This window comes from Camelina sativa, chromosome 11, assembly GCF_000633955.1.
Source record: "Camelina sativa cultivar DH55 chromosome 11, Cs, whole genome shotgun sequence".
In the NCBI taxonomy this organism is placed as follows: domain Eukaryota; kingdom Viridiplantae; phylum Streptophyta; class Magnoliopsida; order Brassicales; family Brassicaceae; genus Camelina; species Camelina sativa.
In genome coordinates, this window is record NC_025695.1 from 6,420,914 (window position 1) to 6,444,229 (window position 23,316).

General features: G+C 36.2%; 5 protein-coding genes across 10 annotated transcripts in view; 2 read left to right on the forward strand and 3 right to left on the reverse strand.

The window, feature by feature from the left end:
* Window positions 6,981–13,514, forward strand: LOC104721965. Of its 5 annotated transcripts, XM_019232233.1 has the most exons (12): window positions 6,981–7,181; window positions 7,618–9,114; window positions 9,207–9,737; window positions 9,976–10,075; window positions 10,148–10,673; window positions 10,726–10,883; window positions 11,409–11,501; window positions 11,756–12,024; window positions 12,111–12,243; window positions 12,328–12,639; window positions 12,860–13,084; window positions 13,164–13,514. In XM_019232233.1, the coding sequence occupies exons 1-3, from the start codon at window positions 7,103–7,105 to the stop codon at window positions 9,251–9,253; spliced, it is 1,623 nt and encodes a 540-aa protein (XP_019087778.1). In that variant the 5' UTR covers window positions 6,981–7,102; the 3' UTR covers window positions 9,254–9,737; window positions 9,976–10,075; window positions 10,148–10,673; window positions 10,726–10,883; window positions 11,409–11,501; window positions 11,756–12,024; window positions 12,111–12,243; window positions 12,328–12,639; window positions 12,860–13,084; window positions 13,164–13,514. The 5 variants fall into 5 exon arrangements, with proteins under 5 accessions (XP_019087778.1, XP_010438349.1, XP_019087779.1 ...); XM_010440047.2 differs by having other exon boundaries at window positions 10,148–10,883; XM_019232234.1 differs by lacking the exon at window positions 11,409–11,501 and having other exon boundaries at window positions 6,981–9,114.
* LOC104721966 (auxin-responsive protein IAA27-like) lies at window positions 15,262–17,265 on the forward strand. Its single transcript, XM_010440049.2, has 5 exons — window positions 15,262–15,852; window positions 15,969–16,225; window positions 16,322–16,463; window positions 16,626–16,687; window positions 16,943–17,265. Exons 1-5 carry the CDS (start codon window positions 15,419–15,421, stop codon window positions 16,978–16,980), a joined length of 933 nt encoding a protein of 310 aa, XP_010438351.1. The 5' UTR covers window positions 15,262–15,418; the 3' UTR covers window positions 16,981–17,265.
* Window positions 17,393–19,189, reverse strand: LOC104721968. 2 transcript variants are annotated; one of them, XM_010440050.2, is made up of 3 exons: window positions 19,080–19,189; window positions 18,013–18,697; window positions 17,393–17,747 (listed from the first exon to the last, which is right to left on the reverse strand). In XM_010440050.2, the coding sequence occupies exons 2-3, from the start codon at window positions 18,695–18,697 to the stop codon at window positions 17,614–17,616; spliced, it is 819 nt and encodes a 272-aa protein (XP_010438352.1). In that variant the 5' UTR covers window positions 19,080–19,189; the 3' UTR covers window positions 17,393–17,613. The 2 variants fall into 2 exon arrangements, with proteins under 2 accessions (XP_010438352.1, XP_010438353.1); XM_010440051.2 differs by lacking the exon at window positions 19,080–19,189 and adding an exon at window positions 18,829–19,049.
* On the reverse strand, window positions 19,659–20,751 carry LOC104727689. Its single transcript, XM_019231771.1, has 2 exons — window positions 20,608–20,751; window positions 19,659–20,225 (listed from the first exon to the last, which is right to left on the reverse strand). The coding sequence occupies exon 2, from the start codon at window positions 20,223–20,225 to the stop codon at window positions 19,659–19,661; it is 567 nt and encodes a 188-aa protein (XP_019087316.1). The 5' UTR covers window positions 20,608–20,751.
* LOC104721969 overlaps window positions 22,725–23,316 on the reverse strand; it is a 5,999-nt gene continuing 5,407 nt past the window's right edge. Inside the window, exon 8 of the mRNA XM_010440052.2 lies at window positions 22,725–23,254. Within this exon, the coding sequence (XP_010438354.1) occupies window positions 22,970–23,254 (285 nt within the window). The 3' untranslated portion in view covers window positions 22,725–22,969. The remainder of the gene's footprint in view (window positions 23,255–23,316) is intronic.

The following is a 23,316-nucleotide window of genomic DNA, read 5'->3' on the forward strand; positions in this document are numbered from 1 at the left end:
AATTTGTTCCAGAGTCACTAATCTTGCAGATAGGAGAGCAGATTCAGCCAAATCACTTTGAAATGATATCCGATCACGACACCAAGGAGCGGAGCGTGTAAAGGAAGCAAGACTTCAAACTCTGTTGGCAGAACTAGAACGTTTGAAGATGAATGATTCAGACTCGGTAGATGATTTTGCAGGCAAGATCTCAGGCCTTGCATCGCAGTCAACATCATTGGGAGAGACCATTGATGAATTGAAACTTGTAAAGAAGTTTCTTACATGATTGCCTAGAGCAAAGTTTATCCATATGGTAGCTTCTCTAGAGCAAGTCCTTGACCTAAACACAATGACGTTTGTGGATATTGTGGGGAGACTAAAGGCGTATGAGGAACATATTGGAGAAGTAAGTCAAGGTGAAGAACAAGGTAAGCTAATGTTTACAAATTCTTTGAATAACCGTGGTGGTTATGGCGGCTTTAGAGGAGGATGTAGAGGAAGAGGCAGCTATGGTAGAGGAAGCTATGGTAGAGGCAACTTTGGCAGAGGTGGTTTCGGTAGAGGCAGGGGTCGAGGGAGATTCAATGGCCAAAACCAAGGAGGAGAAACCACAAATGAAAACCAAAAACAACAACCTAAGAAGGATCTATCCAAGGTAATCTGCTGGAGATGTGATAAGCCAGGACACTATGCGACAGCATGTACCAACAAGCCGATACAAAATCATACCCAGAATCAAGAGTCGAACCTGAATGAGACACAAGAAGCAGATGGACTTTATATGCATGAAGTTGTGTTCCTCAACGAAGACAAGGTGATTCCGGAGAATTACGAAATCAACAAAAACAATGCAAGTATTTGGTACCTAGATAATGGAGCAAGTAATCACATGTCAGGGAACAAAAGATTCTTTTACAGTTTGGATGAGAGGATTAAGGGTAAAGTGAGGTTTGGTGATGGCTCATATGTTGATATTTTCGGGAAGGGAACAATTAACTTTGTTTGCAAAACAGGAGAAATAAGAGCACTCAAAGAGATCTATTATATACCCGATCTTAAACACAATATATTGAGCATAGGACAAGCAACCGAAAGGGGGTGTGAGATGAACATGAAAAAGGAATTTCTAACACTACTAGACCCATGTGGAAGGTTGCTTGTAAGAGTCACTCGGTCATCAAACCGTCTTTACAAGACTCCGATGGAGATAAGTCTTCCAATGTGTCTGCAACTCGACAGTGATGAGGCTACATGGCTTTGGCATGCTCGGTTGGGGCATGTAAGCTTTAATATTATGAAGAATATGGTACAAAAGGATATGGTTGAAGGAATGCCAAGCACTATACACGAGCAGGGTGTATGTGAGGTGTGTTTGGCTGGGAAACAAACAAGAAGTTCATTCCCGGCTAAAACAAGTTTCTGTGCATCAAAAGCCTTGGAACTGGTTCACGGAGACTTGTGTGGTCCGATTTCACCACTAACACCGGCCAACAACCGTTATGTTTTTGTTCTAATTGACGATTTCTCTAGATACATGTGGACGATGCTACTAAAGGAAAAGAGTGAAGCCTTCGATCATTTTAAAAGATTTAAAGACTTTGTTGAAAAACAGAGTGATTTAGCCATCAAGACCTTTAGAACCGATAGAGGAGGAGAGTTTACCTCAGGAGAGTTCAATCGGTTCTGTGAAGAGAACAGTGTAACCAAACACCTAACAGCGCCATATACACCACAACAAAACAGTGTGGTAGAGAGGAGAAACCGCACCCTGATGGAGATGACGAGAAGTTTGATGAAGGCAATGTCGAATGCAAACAATATGTGGGGAGAATCTGTACGTCATTCGACTTACCTCATCAATCGAGTGCCTACAAAAGCACTGAATGGTCAGACTCCATATGAGTGTTTCATGTCCAAGAAACCGAACATAGAGCACTAGAGAGTGTTCGGTTGTGTCGCATACGCAAAGGTCAATGAACCACAATTGAAGAGGCTAGATGATAGATCAAGAAAAGTGATTAACCTTGGAACAGAACCAGGTTCAGAGCAGAGAGTGGCAGTCTGTTCTTAACAATAGATGGAGAACCGGAGAACTACTTTGAAGCTGGGAAAATTAAAGAATGGATCGATGCTATGAAGGTTGAAATAGACTCGATTATAAAGAACAATACATGGGAACTTGTAGAAAAACCGGTCAGCGTGAAACCTATAGGAGTTAGGTGGGTTTATAAACTCAAAAGAAAAGCTGATGGTTCGGTGAACAAGTATAAGGTGAGGTTAGTTGCAAAAGGATATGTGCAACAACAAGGTATAGACTTCGACGAGGTGTTTGCTCTGGTAGCAAGAGTCGAAACTATACGGCTACTGATAGCACTTGCAGCAACAAGAGGTTGGGAGATTCACCACTTAGACGTGAAGACAGCTTTCCTCAATAGTGAGCTAAAAGAAGAGGTCTATGTTACTCAACCTGAGGGGTTCGAGAAAAAAGTAGAAGAGGATCTAGTGTATAAGCTTCATAAAACCTTATACGGACTGCGTCAAGCTCCTAGAGCCTGGAATACAAAGCTTGATCAAGTTCTAAAAGAAATGAGCTTCAAGAAGTGTGTCAAGGAGCAGACGGTGTATCGTAAGAAGGAGGAGAATGATTTCCTGGTTGTTGCTATCTATGTTGATGATGTGTTTGTAATAGGGACTTCACTCAAGATCATCAAACAATTTAAGGAAGACATGTCAAGGAGGTTTGAGATGTCAGATTTGGGAAAATTAACTTACTATCTTGGTATAGAAGTTATTCAAGGAATGGATGGAATAAGGATCAAACAAGAGAGATACGCACAAGGAATTCTTACTGATGCAGGGATGGGTTCCTGCAACTCAAATCATGAACCGATGGAGCCTGGATTGAGTTTGTCAAAAGCAGAGAAAGAGAAAGAGATTGATGCTACAAGATACAGAAGAACTATAGGATGCCTAAGATATCTTCTGCATAGAAGACCAGACTTGTCCTTTTCAGTTGGAGTTATTAGCCGTTATATGCAGTGTCCGAGAGTGTCACATGGGCAAGCAATCAAGCATGTTCTGAGGTATTTGAAAGGAACTATGAGTTTTGGTTTATTCTTTAAGAGGGATGGATCAAGAAGAGTTACGAGGTACAGTGACAGCAGTCACAACATTGACATTGACGATGGGAGGAGCACCACAGGTCATGTTTTCTACTATGGTTCATCGCCTATTACTTGGACAACGCAGAAACAGCCGACTGTGGTGTTGTCGTCGTGCGAAGCAGAGTTCATGGCCGCTATGGAAGCTGCCAAACAGGCTATATGGCTGAAAGAATTGTTGAGCGAGATACTAAGCGTGAAAGGAGAGAAGATCCTGCTTAGAATTGATAATGAATCAGCCATAGCTTTAACGAAGAACCCAGTTTTTCACGGGAGAACGAAGCATATGCTTGCCAAGTACCATTTTATTCGAGAGTGTGTAGAGAATGATCAAATTGAAGTTGATCATGTGCCATGAGAGGAGCAGAAGGCCGACATACTTACAAAACCTTTAGGTCGAATTAAGTTCAAAGAAATGAGGAGTTTGCTCGGAGTTGAGGAGATCAAGCTTCCCGGAGTTCATGTTGGAATTACGGGGGAGAATGTTGGATAATTCCAACTTGTGTTAGAAGTTATCTCATTAAGAAGGTGTTTAAGGAGATAAGAGATAAGGATGCATAAACAAGATTTAGATAAGGAGAAGCTTATTTAGATAAGGCTTTATGTTGTAATCCTATTAGAATTAGGAGTTGTCTAATTCATTATATATAGAGAGGTCAATGGAGAGGTGTTCCATGTGGCTTAAGAGAGATTTAGTTTTGAAGAAGTTTTCTAAATCTATAAGAAAAGTTGTTCTTGCTTTCAAGCTTTCAATCTTATAGTATCATGCATCATGCCCACACCATTCTTCATTGCATCTCTAAATAAAAGGAATCTAGAGACCATTTGAGGGCGAACTATAAACTCATTTTTCCTCTTTAATTAGATAAGTTTCTGCATTTTCAATATAGTAGATAATTACAAACTTGTCACTAATTGTCCAACAAACTTAATTATCCATCGGTTCAAACGTTCTTTCAATATTAAACTCGTTATGCATTTAGCATGAATAAATTTTGACTGAAAGTTGTTTTTGTTAAGAAGACATTAATTACACATGAAGTCGTTATATAAATAGAATAATGTGAATAATCATCATGTAAAAAGAGCATTATTTTTCCTCATAAATCTTGATAGTGGAGCGCAATATGCATATATTTATATATATTCAAGGAGCACATATGTAAATCTATATCATTGAGGCTTATGACTTAGAAACGTCCAGTCCGATTGACAAAGTCAATCTCCCAATATCAAGCAGTTTCTATAATGTAGCCCATATATATCTTAAAGAAAATCAAATGAATCTCATGATTACAATGTTTGAAATCACTGAAGAAAAAAAAAGTTTAGAGTCGGATCAATTGTAGACTGCGGTCTGCGAAGTTCCGAATTAAACGAGTTTTGGTAAGCAAAATCTATTTTATGTAACCATGTAACTTCTTCAATAGAAATATATCGTTTCGGTTGACAAAGTGATATAAATGAAATGAAGCAATCTATGTTTCCTAATTGTTTTTTACGTGTGTGTTTGCCATGTAATCGTTCATCGTTTATGTTCGAAGGGATAATATTCTTATCGTCGTAGTAAACGATTACAGCTTCGTCATCAAAGATTTTTTTTTTACTCTCGACTTTATATATATATAGGCTATATATACTGATAATTAGCTTATATGATCATATGATTGAAGGTTAACATGATGGCATGTTTCCAAACTACTTAACCACCGACGATCTAATATGCATATATCAAGAACCGGCACTTACCATTTTGCGGTTTAATTTAACGACCAGATAAAAATCTATCGATCTAATCATTTATAGTCGTTGGATTGATTCGATCTAGCTAGTAGGTTATGAATGATAATGGAGCATGAGGTTCTTGTACAGACGTTAAATCAAAGGAGGGTAAGTGGCTGCTTTGTCTAAAGATTCACACTGTCTCTTTGTTCTTTCTTTTATTTCGATTACGACACGAACCGATCTTTCACTAACGCTGTTATTAGTACGGTCGTCCACTGATTTAACATTTTTAGGTTTAGTGTAATTCCATTCGACCCTCAACTAAATACATAGTTTTCAAGTAGTCATTATTTTCATGTCTGATAAATAAAGTAGAAAAATATATATAGGACAATTTAAAAGCTAAAGCTGAACAACGTTTTTATGTGTAATTTTAAAAAAATTATAATATGAATGTAGTGAAACTATATAACAAGTGAAGCCACTAAAATTGGACATCTTTTTTAGTGATCTCATAATATATTATAATACGAATTTAATAGATGAACAAAAAAAAACTTTTTATACGGAGTTGTTACTCACACACATTTAATTAAATAACTGGATTGGCTAACCCATTCAAGGTACAGAGTTTACAAAGAAATCAACAACTTCCTAATTATAGTGGTACGAATTAAACAATCCGCACTTGAAGTCTTGAATCCAAAAAAGTGGAAAGAAAAAAAAATAACGAAATACCTCCTGAAGAAGTCTAAAAACTCTGTACAAGGCAAGGCACTAATGGCACGAAGTACGCTTATCATTAAGTTATCTTTGTAGCTTTGAGGGTAACTAATGGCACGATTAGATGGTGAGTTAAGGTGCAATATACGATGAGATGTCAAGAAAACGACAAAAACCTTGCCCAAAAAAAGAGAGAGACAAAGGAAAAGTTAAAGAAAGGCACCTTACGATTAAGACACTCGAACTTACACTAAAACACAAATCCAAAAAGCTTTAGATAAGATCCAAAGATGAATCCCACCTTAGAGGTTTTACCAAATTACTATGCATGGCGTAATACTGCAACTTACACGTCTTTTTTTGTATGTCCAGTCTTCTTGTTATATACATGTCGTTGTTACAAATGACTTACTCAGATAGTATTCATTGGTAGAAATGAAAATATTTCATATATTTCGTCCCATATTAATTATAGCCTCAAATTAAACATCTGATCTTTTTTTTTGGTTTGAATACAGGGTTGAAATCTTGGGTTAGAAAAGAGAAGACAAACATTAATGTGTAGTCATCCACTTTCAAAAGATATATTGGAGATAGGGAAGCATACATATATATTAGCAAAGTTAAACCTGATATGATCATTGAAGAGTTTGATCCAACTCTGAAAAAGCTATAAAATAGGTCGTGAAATTGTAATTAAAGCATATTGGAAGAAACATATACACTACAAGAAAACATCATGTTTTCCTACGAGATTATACACAAAAGTTTTGGTAGGAATATTTTCCTTCGAAAAACCTCCACGATTGTGACCAAAAAGGAGAATAGAAGGAAATTGAAAAGACAAAATCCTACAAAAAAAAGACACGATAAAAGAGAAGGAAATTTCCTTCCAGAATCCTTCGAATATTTTTGTGGAAGGAAATCTAGAAGGAAAATAGTTGGAATATCGTAGGAAAATATTTGGAAGGAATTTAGAAGGAGTTACCCTTCGAATTTCCTTGGAAATATGTGTCGAAGGAAATCTCGTTGAAAAGCTGATGTTAGAAGGATATTTTCCTTCCAATTTCTTTCAAAAATAATTTTCCTTCTAATTTATTTCGAAAGTAGTTCTGTTTTATTTTGTTTGGTTTAATTTTGATAGAAATAAAAGAAATAAATAGTTTGGTTTTATTTTGTTAGGAATTTTCGATGTCGGCATGTAAAAACAAGTTGGATAACAAGTTGGTTGTACAGTGGGAGAGTGGTGGGTGGAATAGTAAACATTTTGGTAGGAAATGAGTAGGAATCAGATTTTTAGTTCCCTATATAACACATACATTCTTTCGTTTCTAAATCACAACAACAACAAACAATCCCATAAAAAAATATATATTACGCTTCAAAGAAACTTTGTTTGTTGTAAAAAAAATATTTTATAAGAAAAATATGAATATTTTATAAGAAAAATATGAATATTTTTCGCTCATGGTTGGACATGGAAAGATTTGCGGGAGGGTTTCAAGAATGGGATGCTTACGAGGGAGTATGCAGCAGGGCTCACCGAATTTATGAATGTCGCTTTGAAACAAGAAATCTGCTTAAGAAGTGGTAAGATGTTTTGCCTTTGTCCATCTTGTAACAATAATAATTTCATTGATAAGGAGTTAGTTTGGGGACATATATATAGAGATGGAATAATGTCGAGTTATAAAGTATGGTTTTATCATGGGGAAAATGATGCATACCATGTGGGTAGTACTAGTGAAAATGTGTTGGAGAGGGTTGAAGAATCTAGATTGGGTTCAGAGGATGTAGGAACGGTTCAAATGGTTCATGATGCATATAGGGAAAATATGCAGGCATATCCAGAACCTGAAAATAGAAAAGAAGAACCAAATTTAGAAGCAAAAAGATTTTATGATATGCTAGATGCTTCAAAGAATAAGTTATATGAAAGTTGTAAGGAAGGAAATTCTCCTTTATTCGCTGCAACTAGAATGATGAATATAAAGACGGATTTACAATTTGTCAGAAGATTGTGTAGATGCTTGGGCAGATTTTGTGAAAGAAGTTTTGCCAGAAGACAACATTTCACCGGCTTCTTATAATGAAATTGAGAAGCTTGTTTCTGGGCTTGGTTTGCCATATCAGATGATCGATGTTTGTATTGACAACTATATGATTTACTGGCAATCTGACGCTGACTACTTAGCCTATCGATTTTGTGGAAAGCCCCGGTTTCAGAATACTAGTGGAAGGTCTCGAATACCTTTTAAGCATATGTGGTATTTACCATTAGCAGATTGGTTGAAGAGGTTATATCAAGCAGAGCGCACAGCTGCAGCAATGAGATGGCACCAAGAGCATTCAAGCGAAGGCGAGATCGTGCATCCCTCAGACGCAGAGGCATGGAAACATTTTCAGAGATTGTATCCTTCTTTCGCAGCAGAAAGTAGGAACGTCTACCTTGGACTATGTACAGATGGTTTCAACCCTTTTGGAAAGCATGAACGACAATATTCTTTGTGGCCAGTTATTCTCACACCTTATAATCTGCCTCCGTCATTGTGCATGAAGCGAGAGTTTCTATTTCTCTATGTGCTTGTTCCTGGTCCAGAACACCCAAAGAGATGCCTTGATGTGTTCTTACAACCGTTGATTCATGAGTTAAAGGTCATATGGGATCACGGAGTTCAAGCCTATGATGTCTTCTGGCAGCAAAACTTTACTCTTCGTGCGGTGCTAATGTGGACTATAAGCGATTTTCCAGCATACGGAATGTTATCAGGATGGACAACGCATGGACGATTATCATGCCCATATTGTCAAGATAGTACAGATGCATTTCAGTTAAAACATGGACGAAAGACAAGTTGGTTTGACTGTCACAGACGATTTCTCCCACGCTCACATCCTTACAGTCGCAACAAAAAATTGTTTAAAAAAAATTGCACAGTTTCAGATGCTCCACCGCCTGAGCTAGATAGTGAAAGTATTTTGACGCAACTTAGGGATTTTGGTGCAGAGATGACAACATATAGCGGTGGAAGTGTGCATAATCCAATTGATGGTTATGGAGAGTACCACAATTGGCATAAACATAGTATTTCCTGGGTGTTGCCTTATTGGAAAGATCTCTTGTTAAAACACAATCTTGATGTCATGCACATTGAAAAGAATGTCTTCGACAACTTGATGAATACCGTTTTAAATGTCCCAGGGAAAACAAAAGACAATGTGAAGTCGAGATTAGACTTGCCTTTAATATGTAATCGCCCTCATTTACATGTCTTACCAAGCGGAAGAGGTCCTATTCCAAAATTCAGATTAGATGGAGATGCTAAGGATGCATTTTTTAGGTGGATTGTGCGTAAAGTTAAATTCCCTGATGGATATGCTTCCAACTTACGAAACTGTGTTGACAACCAAGAAGGTCGATTATCAGGGATGAAGAGTCATGATTGTCATGTGTTTATGCAACGGTTACTACCATTTGCATTTGTCGAACTCCTTCCCAAAAACGAACATGAAGCTATTGCAGGTACATTTTAATAAAATATTAAATATTATTCATTCAAATAACTATATTCTATAAATATATTTTATACTGTTTTGTTTTTTTCCATACTACAGGAATAAGTGCTTTTTTCGGGACCTATGTACAAGAACACTTACGTTAGCTGGTATTAGACAATTATCTGACAACATACCCGTTCTTATATGCAATTTTGAGAAAATATTCCCACCCTCCTTCTTTGATGTAATGAAGCATCTTCCAATTCATCTTCCCAGAGAGGCAGAACTTAGGGGTCCTGTACAGTATAAATGGATGTACCCTTTTGAAAGATTCATGTTTCACTTGAAAAAGAAGGTAAAAATTTTAAGCAGAGTGGAAGGTTCGATTATCGCTCAAAGCATTAATGAAGAAAGATCAAATTTTGCTGGTCACTATTTTCCCCCAAGTGTTCAAACGAAGAGCAGAAAACCAAGCCGTTACGATGATGGTGGAGAAAAACCACAATACATAACCCAAGTTCCTGATATTTTCTCACAAATTGGGCGGTTAAGTGGAAAACCAACTAAGCGGTGGCTAACCGAAGAAGAAGTTAAACACTTGCATACTTACATTCTATTGAATTGTGAGGAACTATGGCCATATGAGAGGTATATTTAAAAGTGTTTTAATTTTAATTTTAATTTTATCACATTTTTTTTTTGAATAAAATGTAAAATTTATTTTTTTAAAAAGTAGTTTTTACATCAAGTGCAGCATGAAATTAAATCTTTTGTTGACAAGAAACTAGAGTTTGGATTTATAATCTTTTGTTGAAATTTATAAATTAAATTTTATCACATTTTTATTATTTATATATGTTAACTTTTAATGTTTTTGTCAGTACAGGATTTATATCGAGCAGTTGCGAACATCATATCCACATATTGATGAGGAGACTATTGCCACCATGAAACAAAATGAGTTTCAACAATGGATGAAATTATATGTGAGCATTTTCATACTTGTGTGACTCATAGTGTAATAACATGTTACTAAATGTATATTCACTCTTATATAGGTGATAAAATGCAACAGTAGAGGTGAAAGATTACACACTTGGTTAGAAGAGTTGGTTGACGGTCCATTGTCACTTGCACATAGTTCACCTACTTACTACACACGTGGATATGCATTCAAAGTCTATCGCGAGAGAGAGAACATGACAACAATCAACTCCGGGATCAGTACGCAAGCCGGTAATACAATATATTACGGTGTTCTAAATGAGATATTGGAGGTCGAATTTCCAAGAGTAATTAATTTGAAATGCATAATTTTCATGTGTGATTGGTATGATCCATCTATCGGGAGGGGAGTACGTTTTGACAAATTTGGTGTAACTGCAGTAAGAACATCCAGGAGGCTAGATAAATATGATCCTTTTTTCCTAACATCACAGGGGGAGCAAGTGTGTTACATTCCCTATCCTCACATTAACAAAAAAAAAGATTTGTGGATTATTGTTACACAAATAAGCCCGAGAGGTAGAGTGCACAGCGTCATAGAAAATGGCCCTTTGCAACAAACGTATGTTGGGGACATAGGTTAGCGTCATAGAAAATGGCCCTTTGCAACAAACGTATATTGGGGACATAGGTTCTGTTGAGCTTACTCATGACGAAACTATCCCAGGAGAATTAGAAAAAGAGATCACGATCGATAATGTTTTGGACGTTTCTGAAGAAGAGCTTGGAGAGTTTGAAGAAGAGCCTGATTCCGCATTATCCGAATATTCTTCCGATTCTGAATAAACGGTACCTCATCTTCTTCAATCTTTTTAAATGTGTACAACTAATTAATATTTAATTAGTGTTGGAGAGTTCAAACCTAATTGATGTTTGGTTTGGTTTATATTATTTTAAATATATTAGGAAAGTTAAAATAAAGTATGTTATAATGTATAATTGATGTGTTAAGATCTTGGTAATTATCAATTGGCATAAACAAATAAAACATAAAGTATAACGTAAACCATAATATAATCGTGTAACATATGGTAATTATTCATTTCATAATCGTGTAATGGAATTGGGCTTCTCATAATTTAATTGGTTAGTGGGCTAATTTAGTTGTTAGAAACTTATTAACCCAACGACCAAATAAAACAAAAAATATAACGTAACCCTAGATATATTGTTTCCCCGTTTCTGAAGCTCATTCACCGTTCCGTAATCGCCGTTTCAGTTCTCATCGAAACAAAACCATAGATCGATCTGTTTTTTTTTCACTCACTGTTCCGAACTCGCCTTTTAAGAGTCTATTTCCTTCTTCTATCCCAGCAAATGTCGACCCGGAAAGCACCGGGTAATAGGAATCCCAATGGGGACTTATCATTTTCTCCATTTTCTCCGACGTTGACTCCCCAGTTCACGGTATGGTATTGTAGTAAACTTCATGAGTTTGACACCATACCTTCAACATCTCTTCTAAATGTTAGGTTATTTTCTAAATTTTGTGGCCAATAGAATTGCTCTGACATTATTAAGTTAGTGTTTTTAAAGCACACATTTTTAACATATCAAATTATTTGTTGATGTGTTTCATGTTTGCCGTAGAGAAAACCTCTTACCGCTTTATTTTTTTTATTAAGATAGCAGTCCACCTAACTTAAGTTATTAATTTTCAGCCACACACTAGGGAGGAATACGAACGTTACATGTCAGAACAGCAACGAAATCATGAACGGAGTCCACATAGCTACTCTTCTCATGATCTCCCAAGGTTTCAGCAGCCACACTACTTTCCGGCAAGTGATGTTCTCGGATCCAATTCACCATCAGCGGAGAGTGAGGAATCAGTTGTCCCTATATTGGCCGACGTGAATGATTTGTTGAATGCTCCAGGACGCACACACCTCCCAGTTTTATGTCCGAACCGTGAAGGAACAGATATATGGTACACATTTTAATTTTTGTACATTATTTGGATTTGCAAGCCTATGAGACCATTTTCTTCTCATCTGATGCTCAACTAATTTGCAGGTTTAGACGTGACAGAACCGGGAAGATAACAAAGCAACTTCTGAAAATGCTGAAATCTGATCTCCCAAAACCATATCCAACTTATCGGTCTCTCCCTTAAGATATCAAGAACCGATGGTTCCGAGCTTTTGCGGTTAGTGTACTCTTCATTTGACAAATGTTATGCGGTAAATATATTTGCTAACTGCTTTCTAATTACTCTTCTGCTCATTTTCAGCAAGAGTTTAACTCGGACTCAAGCATAACAGAGTATGTCCGCACACATTACATTAAGCAAGCTAAAGCATCTTTTAAAGCAAACATCCGTGACTGGAAGAAAAAGTGGAAGCAGGAAGGTCCTGAGAACTTACCAGATTGGATGAAGGCAAAGAAAAATCTCTTTGATGGTTACATCAAGATGTGGACAGACGAAAAGACAATCAAGATGGCAACCAAAAACTCAAAGTGCCGTGGAAGTATAAGGGGTGGTTTAGGTGTTGCTAAACACAACAACGGTGCAATAACATATGAAAGACGTTGGGATAAAATGGTAAGTGATTATGTTATTGTTTTTCCATTCTTTGAATTACTACCATCACTACTTTTTTATTTCAGTTCTTCACTTCTGGTCAGATATTCATTTCTCGTTTTAGAATTGTTTCACACTTGTGATTTTTTCAATTATTGACTTCTCGTTTTACAATTGCTTACTCACCTCTAGTTAAATATTGACTACTTCTTCTGGTTTTGTTTTGTTTGCATGATGTTAGACAATTGAACTGGGATCGCCGCCTAATATGATTTATTTCATGGAACAAACGCACTTAGACAAGAAGACGCGTACAATTAGCGATATGAAGACAAAACAGATTCTTGAGATGGCTACAAGTGAGATGGAGATCGTCCAATCTCAACGACATTCTCAAGCTGAAGATGATGACTCGGTTCAGTCAATCCCTCTTACTCATGACGAGATAAACTCTATCATGCGTAAAGTAAGTACACAAAAGCCTTATCAATTATGATATGCTTCCAACATTCTCCATCTAATGAGTATGCCTTCGTTGTTAACAGGTTGTTCCCAAGGTACGAGGAAAACGTTATGGCTTTGGTAACCTTTTTGATGAGGACTCGTCTGAAGCTTCACCACGGCAGATTCCCAAGTTACAAGAAGAGATAAAAACTTTGAAAGCACGTGAACTTGAAAAAGACGCTCAGATCAAGTACCTCATAGAATGCAACAAGCTTCTCCTAAGTAAGTTTCCTGACCTACAGCCACCTAACCACCCAGTGACCACAACGGTGGAGGACGATGATGAAACTCAACCATAACTGTTTCCTAAATGATGTTGTATGATATTTGACTTATGTATTGTAAAACTTTTAGATTTTACCACTGCATGTATATAAAGGTAATTTCTTTTAGGGTAGTATCATCAACAATTAGTTTTAAAACAGCAAAACTAATCGAAAATCAAGTACAAATGATTATGAAACTTTAAAAAATGAATCAGACTTGTTTCCTACCAACATTTACAGGCGAAGGATATTAAGTTTTAATTTTTTGAAGGAAAATAGAATGAATTATTTTGTAGGTAAAGAGAATGAAAATTTGGAAGGAAAATAGAATAAAAGATTCGAAGGAAAATCAAAGGAAATGTTTAGAAAGAAACTAGAAGGAAATATTTTCCTTCGCAAAAGAAAGAAGGAAAATGGTTAGAATCTCCTTTTACTTTTCCTTCCAATTTTCTTTCGAAGAGATTTCGAAGGTAAGTCGAAGGTAATTTCCTTCATAATTTTCTCTGTTAATAATTTCCTTCGGGCGATTACCTCCTATAGTTTTCGTAAGAAATTAGTGAGAAACACATCTTTTTTTCTATTTTATGTTGTAATCTTCCATAGGAAATCTAATATTTTCTATTTTATGTTGTAATCTTCCATATGAAATCTAATATTTTCTTGTAGTGATAGTCTGATAAAATATGAAAAGTGGAGTGTGGAGACCACATTTTTTTTTGGGAACACTGCTCAATATTGCTACTGCGGCTAAGTGGCAAAGACCTACCCCTCCCTACTGTTTCTTTCCCCTTTTCATGCTTCTGGTGGGCTCAACAATGAGAACCCATGGGTCCAAAACCTTTTTTTTCGAGATTCTCTTCTCTGTTCTCAATTCTCATCCCCAAGTCTAATCCACCCCTCCATCGCAATTATTGGCCACTTAATAATTTCTCTATTCGCAAGCTATAATTATATTAGCGTTTAAACATTATCTTGGCAAGTTTTATCGTTTGATTTTCTTATAGATTATGTTATGCAATCATGAACATGATTCAATGGTTCGGCGTTATTAGAAAAGTATTGTTTTCTCTTTTGTCAAATTATAAGTATTGTCTTTTAACTTTTCTTTTGTTGGGTGAAATACTGTTAAAAGTAAAAAAAAATTACCTACTAGTATCTGTCAACTAAGAACAAATCAATCATCATGAGTAATGAGTAAGATTGTTTCACGATCGAACAAATCATCATGAGTCAGCTCGTGAAACGAATCTAAAACATTTATAACTGTAATTCCTAAACTGATCAATATAAGTCATTTGAATATCATGAAGGAACTGAATATAAAAGTGTTTTTTAGATGCTACTAAAACATGCACATTCATGAGATATCAAATTGTTGTCGTTTTTTTGCTCTTTTTTACAAAAGTAAAATCTAAAGATACAAAAAAAACTGTAATAAGAAAGAGAGATAGAGAGAAGGGCAAAATAGGAAAGATTTACGGACGCTTTCTGTGACCTGTCGGGGAATAGATGTCTGTCTATACACACGATTCATCATCATCATTCATACATGTATGTATAAAACAATTTACGAAAAACACAAAAAAAAAAAAAAAAAAACATGTTCTTTAACCAAACATTTTATAATCTAGTATTTATTTGGTGGAAACAAACACTTTTAAATCTTAACAGCAAACGATTAGTGTTTAAAGTTTAAACCCTTCCCCAAAGAGGAAACAATATACTTCTAATTATACAAATTATATTAAAAAATATATAAGTTATGTATACTTTTGTCTACTTTTTGGAAAATACGATTACTGCCAAATTTTAAAAACAAAAAAAGACGATAAAGTAAGAAAATAAAGCTCTCAATCTCATCACCTTTTTTGTTTTTAATTATTTCTCCCACAAATAAACCTTACAATTGATCTCAACTTGAGAATTTGTTGTTTCCCATTTCTCTCAAGAAAGTGTTTGTTGTAATCACTAAATACTTCAAAAGTTTCTTCTCAACATACTTATTTGAAAGAAAAAGAAAAAAAATACTTATGTCTGAATCTGTAGTAGCAGCAGAGCATGATTACATAGGTTTGTCAGAGTTTCCTACCATGGAAACAACAACAACAACAATGTCTGACAAAACCAAAACCAGAGACAATAACAACGACGGTCTGAATTTCAGGGCAACCGAGCTGAGACTCGGTTTACCCGGTTCTGAGTCACCGGAGAGAGTCGACACAAGATTCTTGTCTCTCAACAAAACTAGCTGTCCTGTGTCAGGTGCCAAAAGGGTGTTCTCTGACGCCATTAATGAGTCTAACAAATGGGTCTTCTCTCCTGGATCCACTACTGCTACTGGTGATGCTGGCTCCGGTTCTGGTCCTGGTAGCTCCGTTGTGAAAGATGGTAAGTCCACTACTTTCTCTAAACCGGCTGTTCCGGTTAAGGAGAAGAAGAGCTCTGCAACAGCTCCAGCTTCAAAGTAAGCTTCTTCTTTTTTCCATTTGCTCGGTTTTAGATCTTTCTCAGATATGTAAAAACATAGAAAGCTTTTATGAAGAGAGGTTCTTGATGGTGTTTGTTTTTTTGATTGAGCAGAGCACAAGTGGTGGGTTGGCCACCAATTAGATCATTCAGGAAGAACTCAATGGCTTCTTCTCAATCTCAGAAACCAGGAAATAACTCAGAGACAGAAGATGCAGAGGCTAAGTCTGGACCAGAACAACAACCTTGCTTGTATGTCAAAGTGAGTATGGAAGGTGCTCCTTACTTGAGAAAAATCGATCTCAAGACTTACAAGAGCTACCTTGAGCTCTCTTCTGCTCTTGAGAAGATGTTTAGCTGCTTCACCATCGGTAACGTGATCTAGTCCTCTCCTTCATTGAGATAGATACTATGACTTGAGTTAGTGTGTAACTGTTTTCTTTTGGGTGTTTCTTTAAATTTTCCAGGTCAGTTTGGGTCTCATGGAGGGTGTGGCAGAGACGGGTTAAACGAGAGTCGCTTGACTGATCTCTTGCGTTGTTCTGAGTATGTTGTTACCTATGAAGATGAAGACAGTGACTGGATGCTGGTCGGTGATGTCCCTTGGGAGTAAGTCTTTGATTTCTAATTTTAAGTAATCAAATCTCAACCGCTTAATTGTTGTATACTACCATCAAGTATTATATCATATCTAATGATCTTAGCATGCTTCAAGCTTAAGAGAAGAATATAGTTCAGTGAAGCTCTCTTCCTGTCTTTTTCTCTGTGCAGAATGTTTATATGCTCCTGCAAGAAGCTGAAGATCATGAAGAGCTCCGAGGCTATCGGCCTAGGTCAGTCTTTCTTCTCTAAACCCTCTAGTTTTACGCAGATCAATCTGTTCTACACCCATGTGGTCGGTTTTAAGATGTATTAGGTGGTCCATTTTAAACTAAGACCGCCTTCTAAACTTTCATAATTCTTGCTGGATTCTCTATGGTCCTTTGCAAGCTCTTAAACACTAGGAACTTACTACTGCACGATATGAAGAAACTGTCACGAACACCATGTTTCTAACAGAAAATCTTTTATTTTTTCTTTTTATGCAGCTCCAAGGGTGATGGAGAAGTGCAGAAGCCGGAACTAGGAAATGCCCTTATATGTGATAATATGTTTGAAAAAAAAAAATGTTTTCTAAGAAATATAATAGCCATTTTGTTTTGAAGTATTTTTTGTGTTGTGTGTGCTAGGAGTGATCTTTCTTGAAACAGCCTCTACTAAGCTCTTAATAAGGCATCTTCCTCTTCTGTCTCTAATCAATCTAATGGATCATATGGGTTTGTATATGTGTGTATGCCAAGGAAGACTTCATAATTCATATGTATAAAAAGGTTGGCAGTGTGTAAACCGGGTAACGTTTTCAACCCGGCTTGATTTTTTTGTTATCTAATGGAGAACCAAATAGTGTATCTCAGTGATGCAAAGAGCAACCCTTGGTAAGAAAATATTTACTAGTCCACAGAGTTTTCTGGAGTTATATAGATCTTCGGATAGAGCTATTGCATTCAAACAAAATGATCGGATCATATTATTACCAAACATACACAACGGGTTTAAAAGACACACCACTTACTAGCGTTTCACATTTTCATATATATATTTATCTATACTACCGAACCTAATTCTCAGATTCCTTCTCTTTACGACTTCTATGTACAAAACGAAAGCGAAGACACCCGAAAGGCTTACAGGGATTGCAGAGTAACTCTGATTTGCTTCATTATGTCTCAATCTTCTGAAAACTCCAGTTTCTCTTGCTGAGGTTGCTCATTAACCAGCCAAAGTCGAGTAAATTTTGCCCATATTGTATCTTGACAAGGTAGCTTCTATAAGGTATCAGTATGCTCTTTAGACCTGAGAGAATTTCACATGGATGGTTTCAAAATATATCCTCAAATGTAGACAGCAATTATCAGACATCACAACTAACACCAATAACGGCAGATACATTTTCTAGTGTTCACACCACTTATCTACATCTAGAGACTTTAGATAAAGTACTGAACCACATGGATATAATAGCATACTGACCAAATGAGACTACAGTCTACAGCCAAACAACTTATGACTTAGATCCAAGGCATGTCACAGAGAGAAACATAAAGACATTGCAGTTTACCTGTTATGCACATCGTTTTGTAAAAGTGAGCAACTTGAGCATCTCCCCTTGTAACTATGCGCTTGTTTGATTCCAAACACTCAAGAAACGCCATGTCAGCTTTGAGCAACTCTGCCTGGTCATGAGTATCATAACCAATATCATGGCAATAACAGCAATGATCTAACCAGTCAATAGGTCTCTGATCCCACACCATGGAACCCCCATCTTTCCCACTAGACCAGTTGGGTCCACAATAATGTCCGTATCTCGGGAAAAGCTGTGAGAGAAACGCCCTTGTTCCTGTGTGCCAGGGAACCTTCGAAACATAAGGTCTAAACCGATAAACAGTATTCACAGCGTTGGATCTCGAGGACCTTCGAGAAAGGGCATGCCTTTTTAGCCCTCTATTTATAGTTGTAGGTTTCTGCTTTCCATCAGCAGCATTTGCAGCCCAAGGAAGTGCTGAACTAAAGGACCAGGTCCATATTTTGATATCAAACAATCCTTTCCCTTGCTTTGGCTGTTCCAGGATAGACATTGTCGATTTCCCTTGCTCTGGCTGTTCCAGGATAGACATTGTTGCTTTCCTTTGCTCTGGCTGTTCCACAAGAGACGTTGTCGATGTCACGGTTTCAATCATAGGTACATCCTTCTTCGAACTGATGCTGCCAAACCAAGAAATACCAGGCAACCCAAAATTCATCTGTAAACAACAAAACAAGCATACAATGACTTGAGCAACCAAGTATCAAACTGTTCACAAGATCTGTCTATTATTAATCTATAGTTCAAGTAAAAACAAGATTTTGTTTATGCAACTCCCTAAACACCGACCTTTCTAGAGCCATGCAGAGTGATCCAGAACACAAAAAGACAAGTTTCTTATGAACATAAAATTATGATTCAAACCCATTAAAAAAAAAAACAGAATTCAAACGATTCGAATAAAAAGTTTCAAAATTGCGAAAGATCACTTCTCAAAACCAAGAAACCTAGAATTGACTGACTAGTAAATAACATTATATCGGATCTCGAGAAAGCTAAATAACACAAAAGGATAATTCGAGATTGGAATGTTCACGAACCTCTTGGCTCTTCTGCAGGAGAGGGAAATTAACAGAGAGAGACGCTGCGAGAAGAAGAAGAAGAAGAAGAAGAAGACAGACAAAGAGGTTTTTGTTTTTTTCCTTAAAGCAAATGACAACCTCGGAATTGCTTACTCTCTCCCATCCCTAACTTTTATTGGGCTTCAAAATTAAAGTGGGCCGACCGACCTCTTTTTTACTCTAGACGAGAACTTTATTGTAGTTGTGATAAATCAAAGTTTAACTAAATTAACGATTAGCCATATTGTTGTTATAACTTTAGTATATTGTTGTTATGATATTTTTTTTTATATTTTAACTAATTAAAGTTGTTTTTGTTAACATTAAAGACTTAAAGTTAAATATATTATGTTAAATATTTTTTTCTTCACTTTTTAGCATTTATATACAAAATGAAAATAAATTTAATTATTTAAAAGAGTTCAGGGCAAACTGCAAAGTATTTGTTGATTTTTGTGTTGACTGTGCTAATTTGATTTTTTTTTTTTTTTTTTTAAAAAAGGTTTAAAATTTCAAATATCAAGTATAAACCAACTTTTTTAAAAAAGAATTTTTGATCTATAATGGCCCGGTTCTTTTTCGTGTTGCTGGATCAGNATGATCTAACCAGTCAATAGGTCTCTGATCCCACACCATGGAACCCCCATCTTTCCCACTAGACCAGTTGGGTCCACAATAATGTCCGTATCTCGGGAAAAGCTGTGAGAGAAACGCCCTTGTTCCTGTGTGCCAGGGAACCTTCGAAACATAAGGTCTAAACCGATAAACAGTATTCACAGCGTTGGATCTCGAGGACCTTCGAGAAAGGGCATGCCTTTTTAGCCCTCTATTTATAGTTGTAGGTTTCTGCTTTCCATCAGCAGCATTTGCAGCCCAAGGAAGTGCTGAACTAAAGGACCAGGTCCATATTTTGATATCAAACAATCCTTTCCCTTGCTTTGGCTGTTCCAGGATAGACATTGTCGATTTCCCTTGCTCTGGCTGTTCCAGGATAGACATTGTTGCTTTCCTTTGCTCTGGCTGTTCCACAAGAGACGTTGTCGATGTCACGGTTTCAATCATAGGTACATCCTTCTTCGAACTGATGCTGCCAAACCAAGAAATACCAGGCAACCCAAAATTCATCTGTAAACAACAAAACAAGCATACAATGACTTGAGCAACCAAGTATCAAACTGTTCACAAGATCTGTCTATTATTAATCTATAGTTCAAGTAAAAACAAGATTTTGTTTATGCAACTCCCTAAACACCGACCTTTCTAGAGCCATGCAGAGTGATCCAGAACACAAAAAGACAAGTTTCTTATGAACATAAAATTATGATTCAAACCCATTAAAAAAAAAAACAGAATTCAAACGATTCGAATAAAAAGTTTCAAAATTGCGAAAGATCACTTCTCAAAACCAAGAAACCTAGAATTGACTGACTAGTAAATAACATTATATCGGATCTCGAGAAAGCTAAATAACACAAAAGGATAATTCGAGATTGGAATGTTCACGAACCTCTTGGCTCTTGTGCAGGAGAGGGAATTAACAGAGAGAGACGCTGCGAGAAGAAGAAGAAGAAGAAGAAGAAGACAGACAAAGAGGTTTTTGTTTTTTTCCTTAAAGCAAATGACAACCTCGGAATTGCTTACTCTCTCCCATCCCTAACTTTTATTGGGCTTCAAAATTAAAGTGGGCCGACCGACCTCTTTTTTACTCTAGACGAGAACTTTATTGTAGTTGTGATAAATCAAAGTTTAACTAAATTAACGATTAGCCATATTGTTGTTATAACTTTAGTATATTGTTGTTATGATATTTTTTTTTATATTTTAACTAATTAAAGTTGTTTTTGTTAACATTAAAGACTTAAAGTTAAATATATTATGTTAAATATTTTTTTCTTCACTTTTTAGCATTTATATACAAAATGAAAATAAATTTAATTATTTAAAAGAGTTCAGGGCAAACTGCAAAGTATTTGTTGATTTTTGTGTTGACTGTGCTAATTTGATTTTTTTTTTTTTTTTTTTNGAGAAAGGGCATGCCTTTTTAGCCCTCTATTTATAGTTGTAGGTTTCTGCTTTCCATCAGCAGCATTTGCAGCCCAAGGAAGTGCTGAACTAAAGGACCAGGTCCATATTTTGATATCAAACAATCCTTTCCCTTGCTTTGGCTGTTCCAGGATAGACATTGTCGATTTCCCTTGCTCTGGCTGTTCCAGGATAGACATTGTTGCTTTCCTTTGCTCTGGCTGTTCCACAAGAGACGTTGTCGATGTCACGGTTTCAATCATAGGTACATCCTTCTTCGAACTGATGCTGCCAAACCAAGAAATACCAGGCAACCCAAAATTCATCTGTAAACAACAAAACAAGCATACAATGACTTGAGCAACCAAGTATCAAACTGTTCACAAGATCTGTCTATTATTAATCTATAGTTCAAGTAAAAACAAGATTTTGTTTATGCAACTCCCTAAACACCGACCTTTCTAGAGCCATGCAGAGTGATCCAGAACACAAAAAGACAAGTTTCTTATGAACATAAAATTATGATTCAAACCCATTAAAAAAAAAAACAGAATTCAAACGATTCGAATAAAAAGTTTCAAAATTGCGAAAGATCACTTCTCAAAACCAAGAAACCTAGAATTGACTGACTAGTAAATAACATTATATCGGATCTCGAGAAAGCTAAATAACACAAAAGGATAATTCGAGATTGGAATGTTCACGAACCTCTTGGCTCTTGTGCAGGAGAGGGAATTAACAGAGAGAGACGCTGCGAGAAGAAGAAGAAGAAGAAGAAGAAGACAGACAAAGAGGTTTTTGTTTTTTTCCTTAAAGCAAATGACAACCTCGGAATTGCTTACTCTCTCCCATCCCTAACTTTTATTGGGCTTCAAAATTAAAGTGGGCCGACCGACCTCTTTTTTACTCTAGACGAGAACTTTATTGTAGTTGTGATAAATCAAAGTTTAACTAAATTAACGATTAGCCATATTGTTGTTATAACTTTAGTATATTGTTGTTATGATATTTTTTTTTATATTTTAACTAATTAAAGTTGTTTTTGTTAACATTAAAGACTTAAAGTTAAATATATTATGTTAAATATTTTTTTCTTCACTTTTTAGCATTTATATACAAAATGAAAATAAATTTAATTATTTAAAAGAGTTCAGGGCAAACTGCAAAGTATTTGTTGATTTTTGTGTTGACTGTGCTAATTTGATTTTTTTTTTTTTTTTTTTAAATAAGGTTTAAAATTTCAAATATCAAGTATAAACCAACTTTTTTAAAAAAGAATTTTTGATCTATAATGGCCCGGTTCTTTTTCGTGTTGCTGGATCAGCGACTGCGACACGTTAAAACGACAGCAATAACATCAATCAAAAATCAAAACGACAACGGCAGTGGCAAGGCGATGACGCGGACGTGTTTATTAGAGAGAGAAAAAGTGTCGCGGGGGAGAGAGAAGAATCGCCGGATTTTCCAGCGATCGTTGCGGCATCTCATTTCAACAACACAGCGACTCTTGTTTACAACGGCAGCGATGCTTCTTCATAACAATGAGGATTTTCCTTGTTTATTTTTCTGTCGCAGTCGCTCATTGAAAAAGAACAGGGCCAATGTCACTTAATAACATGTTTATAAGCCAAAAAAATCTGATCTTTTCATGAACAAAAAATTACAGGTTTTGATTAAAAGCTAATCAAAAGTGAATACTGAAGATTTTTGTCTACAAAACAAAAAAAAGGAAGACTTTTGCTTTTTTAACTCACATGACACAAAACAGAGCTCCCCTTATTTGAAAACTTTAATTTGTCTCATCAGTTATCTTCTCCAAGAGTAAACTTCACAAACCTTCTGTAACATCAGTTATCTTCTCCAAGAGTAAATTTCACAAACCTTCTCACTTTGATGTTTTCTCCAAGGGTAGCCACCGTTTGCTTCACCAGATCCTTAACCAGAACACTGTCGTCTTTAATGAAAGGCTGTTGGAGCAATGCCATTTCTCCAAGCCTCTTTGAGATCCTACCTTCAACAATCTTCTCCCTTATGTTCTCTGGTTTCGACAAAAGATCCTCTCTTTGCATCTCAATCGCTTTTTCTTTCTGCTTTATCTCCTCTGGAATGTCCTCTATCGAAACATATTGCACCTGCGCATTGACTTGTCAGGTCAGAGACCACTAACCATTGTTTAAGGAGCCATTGTTTGAGA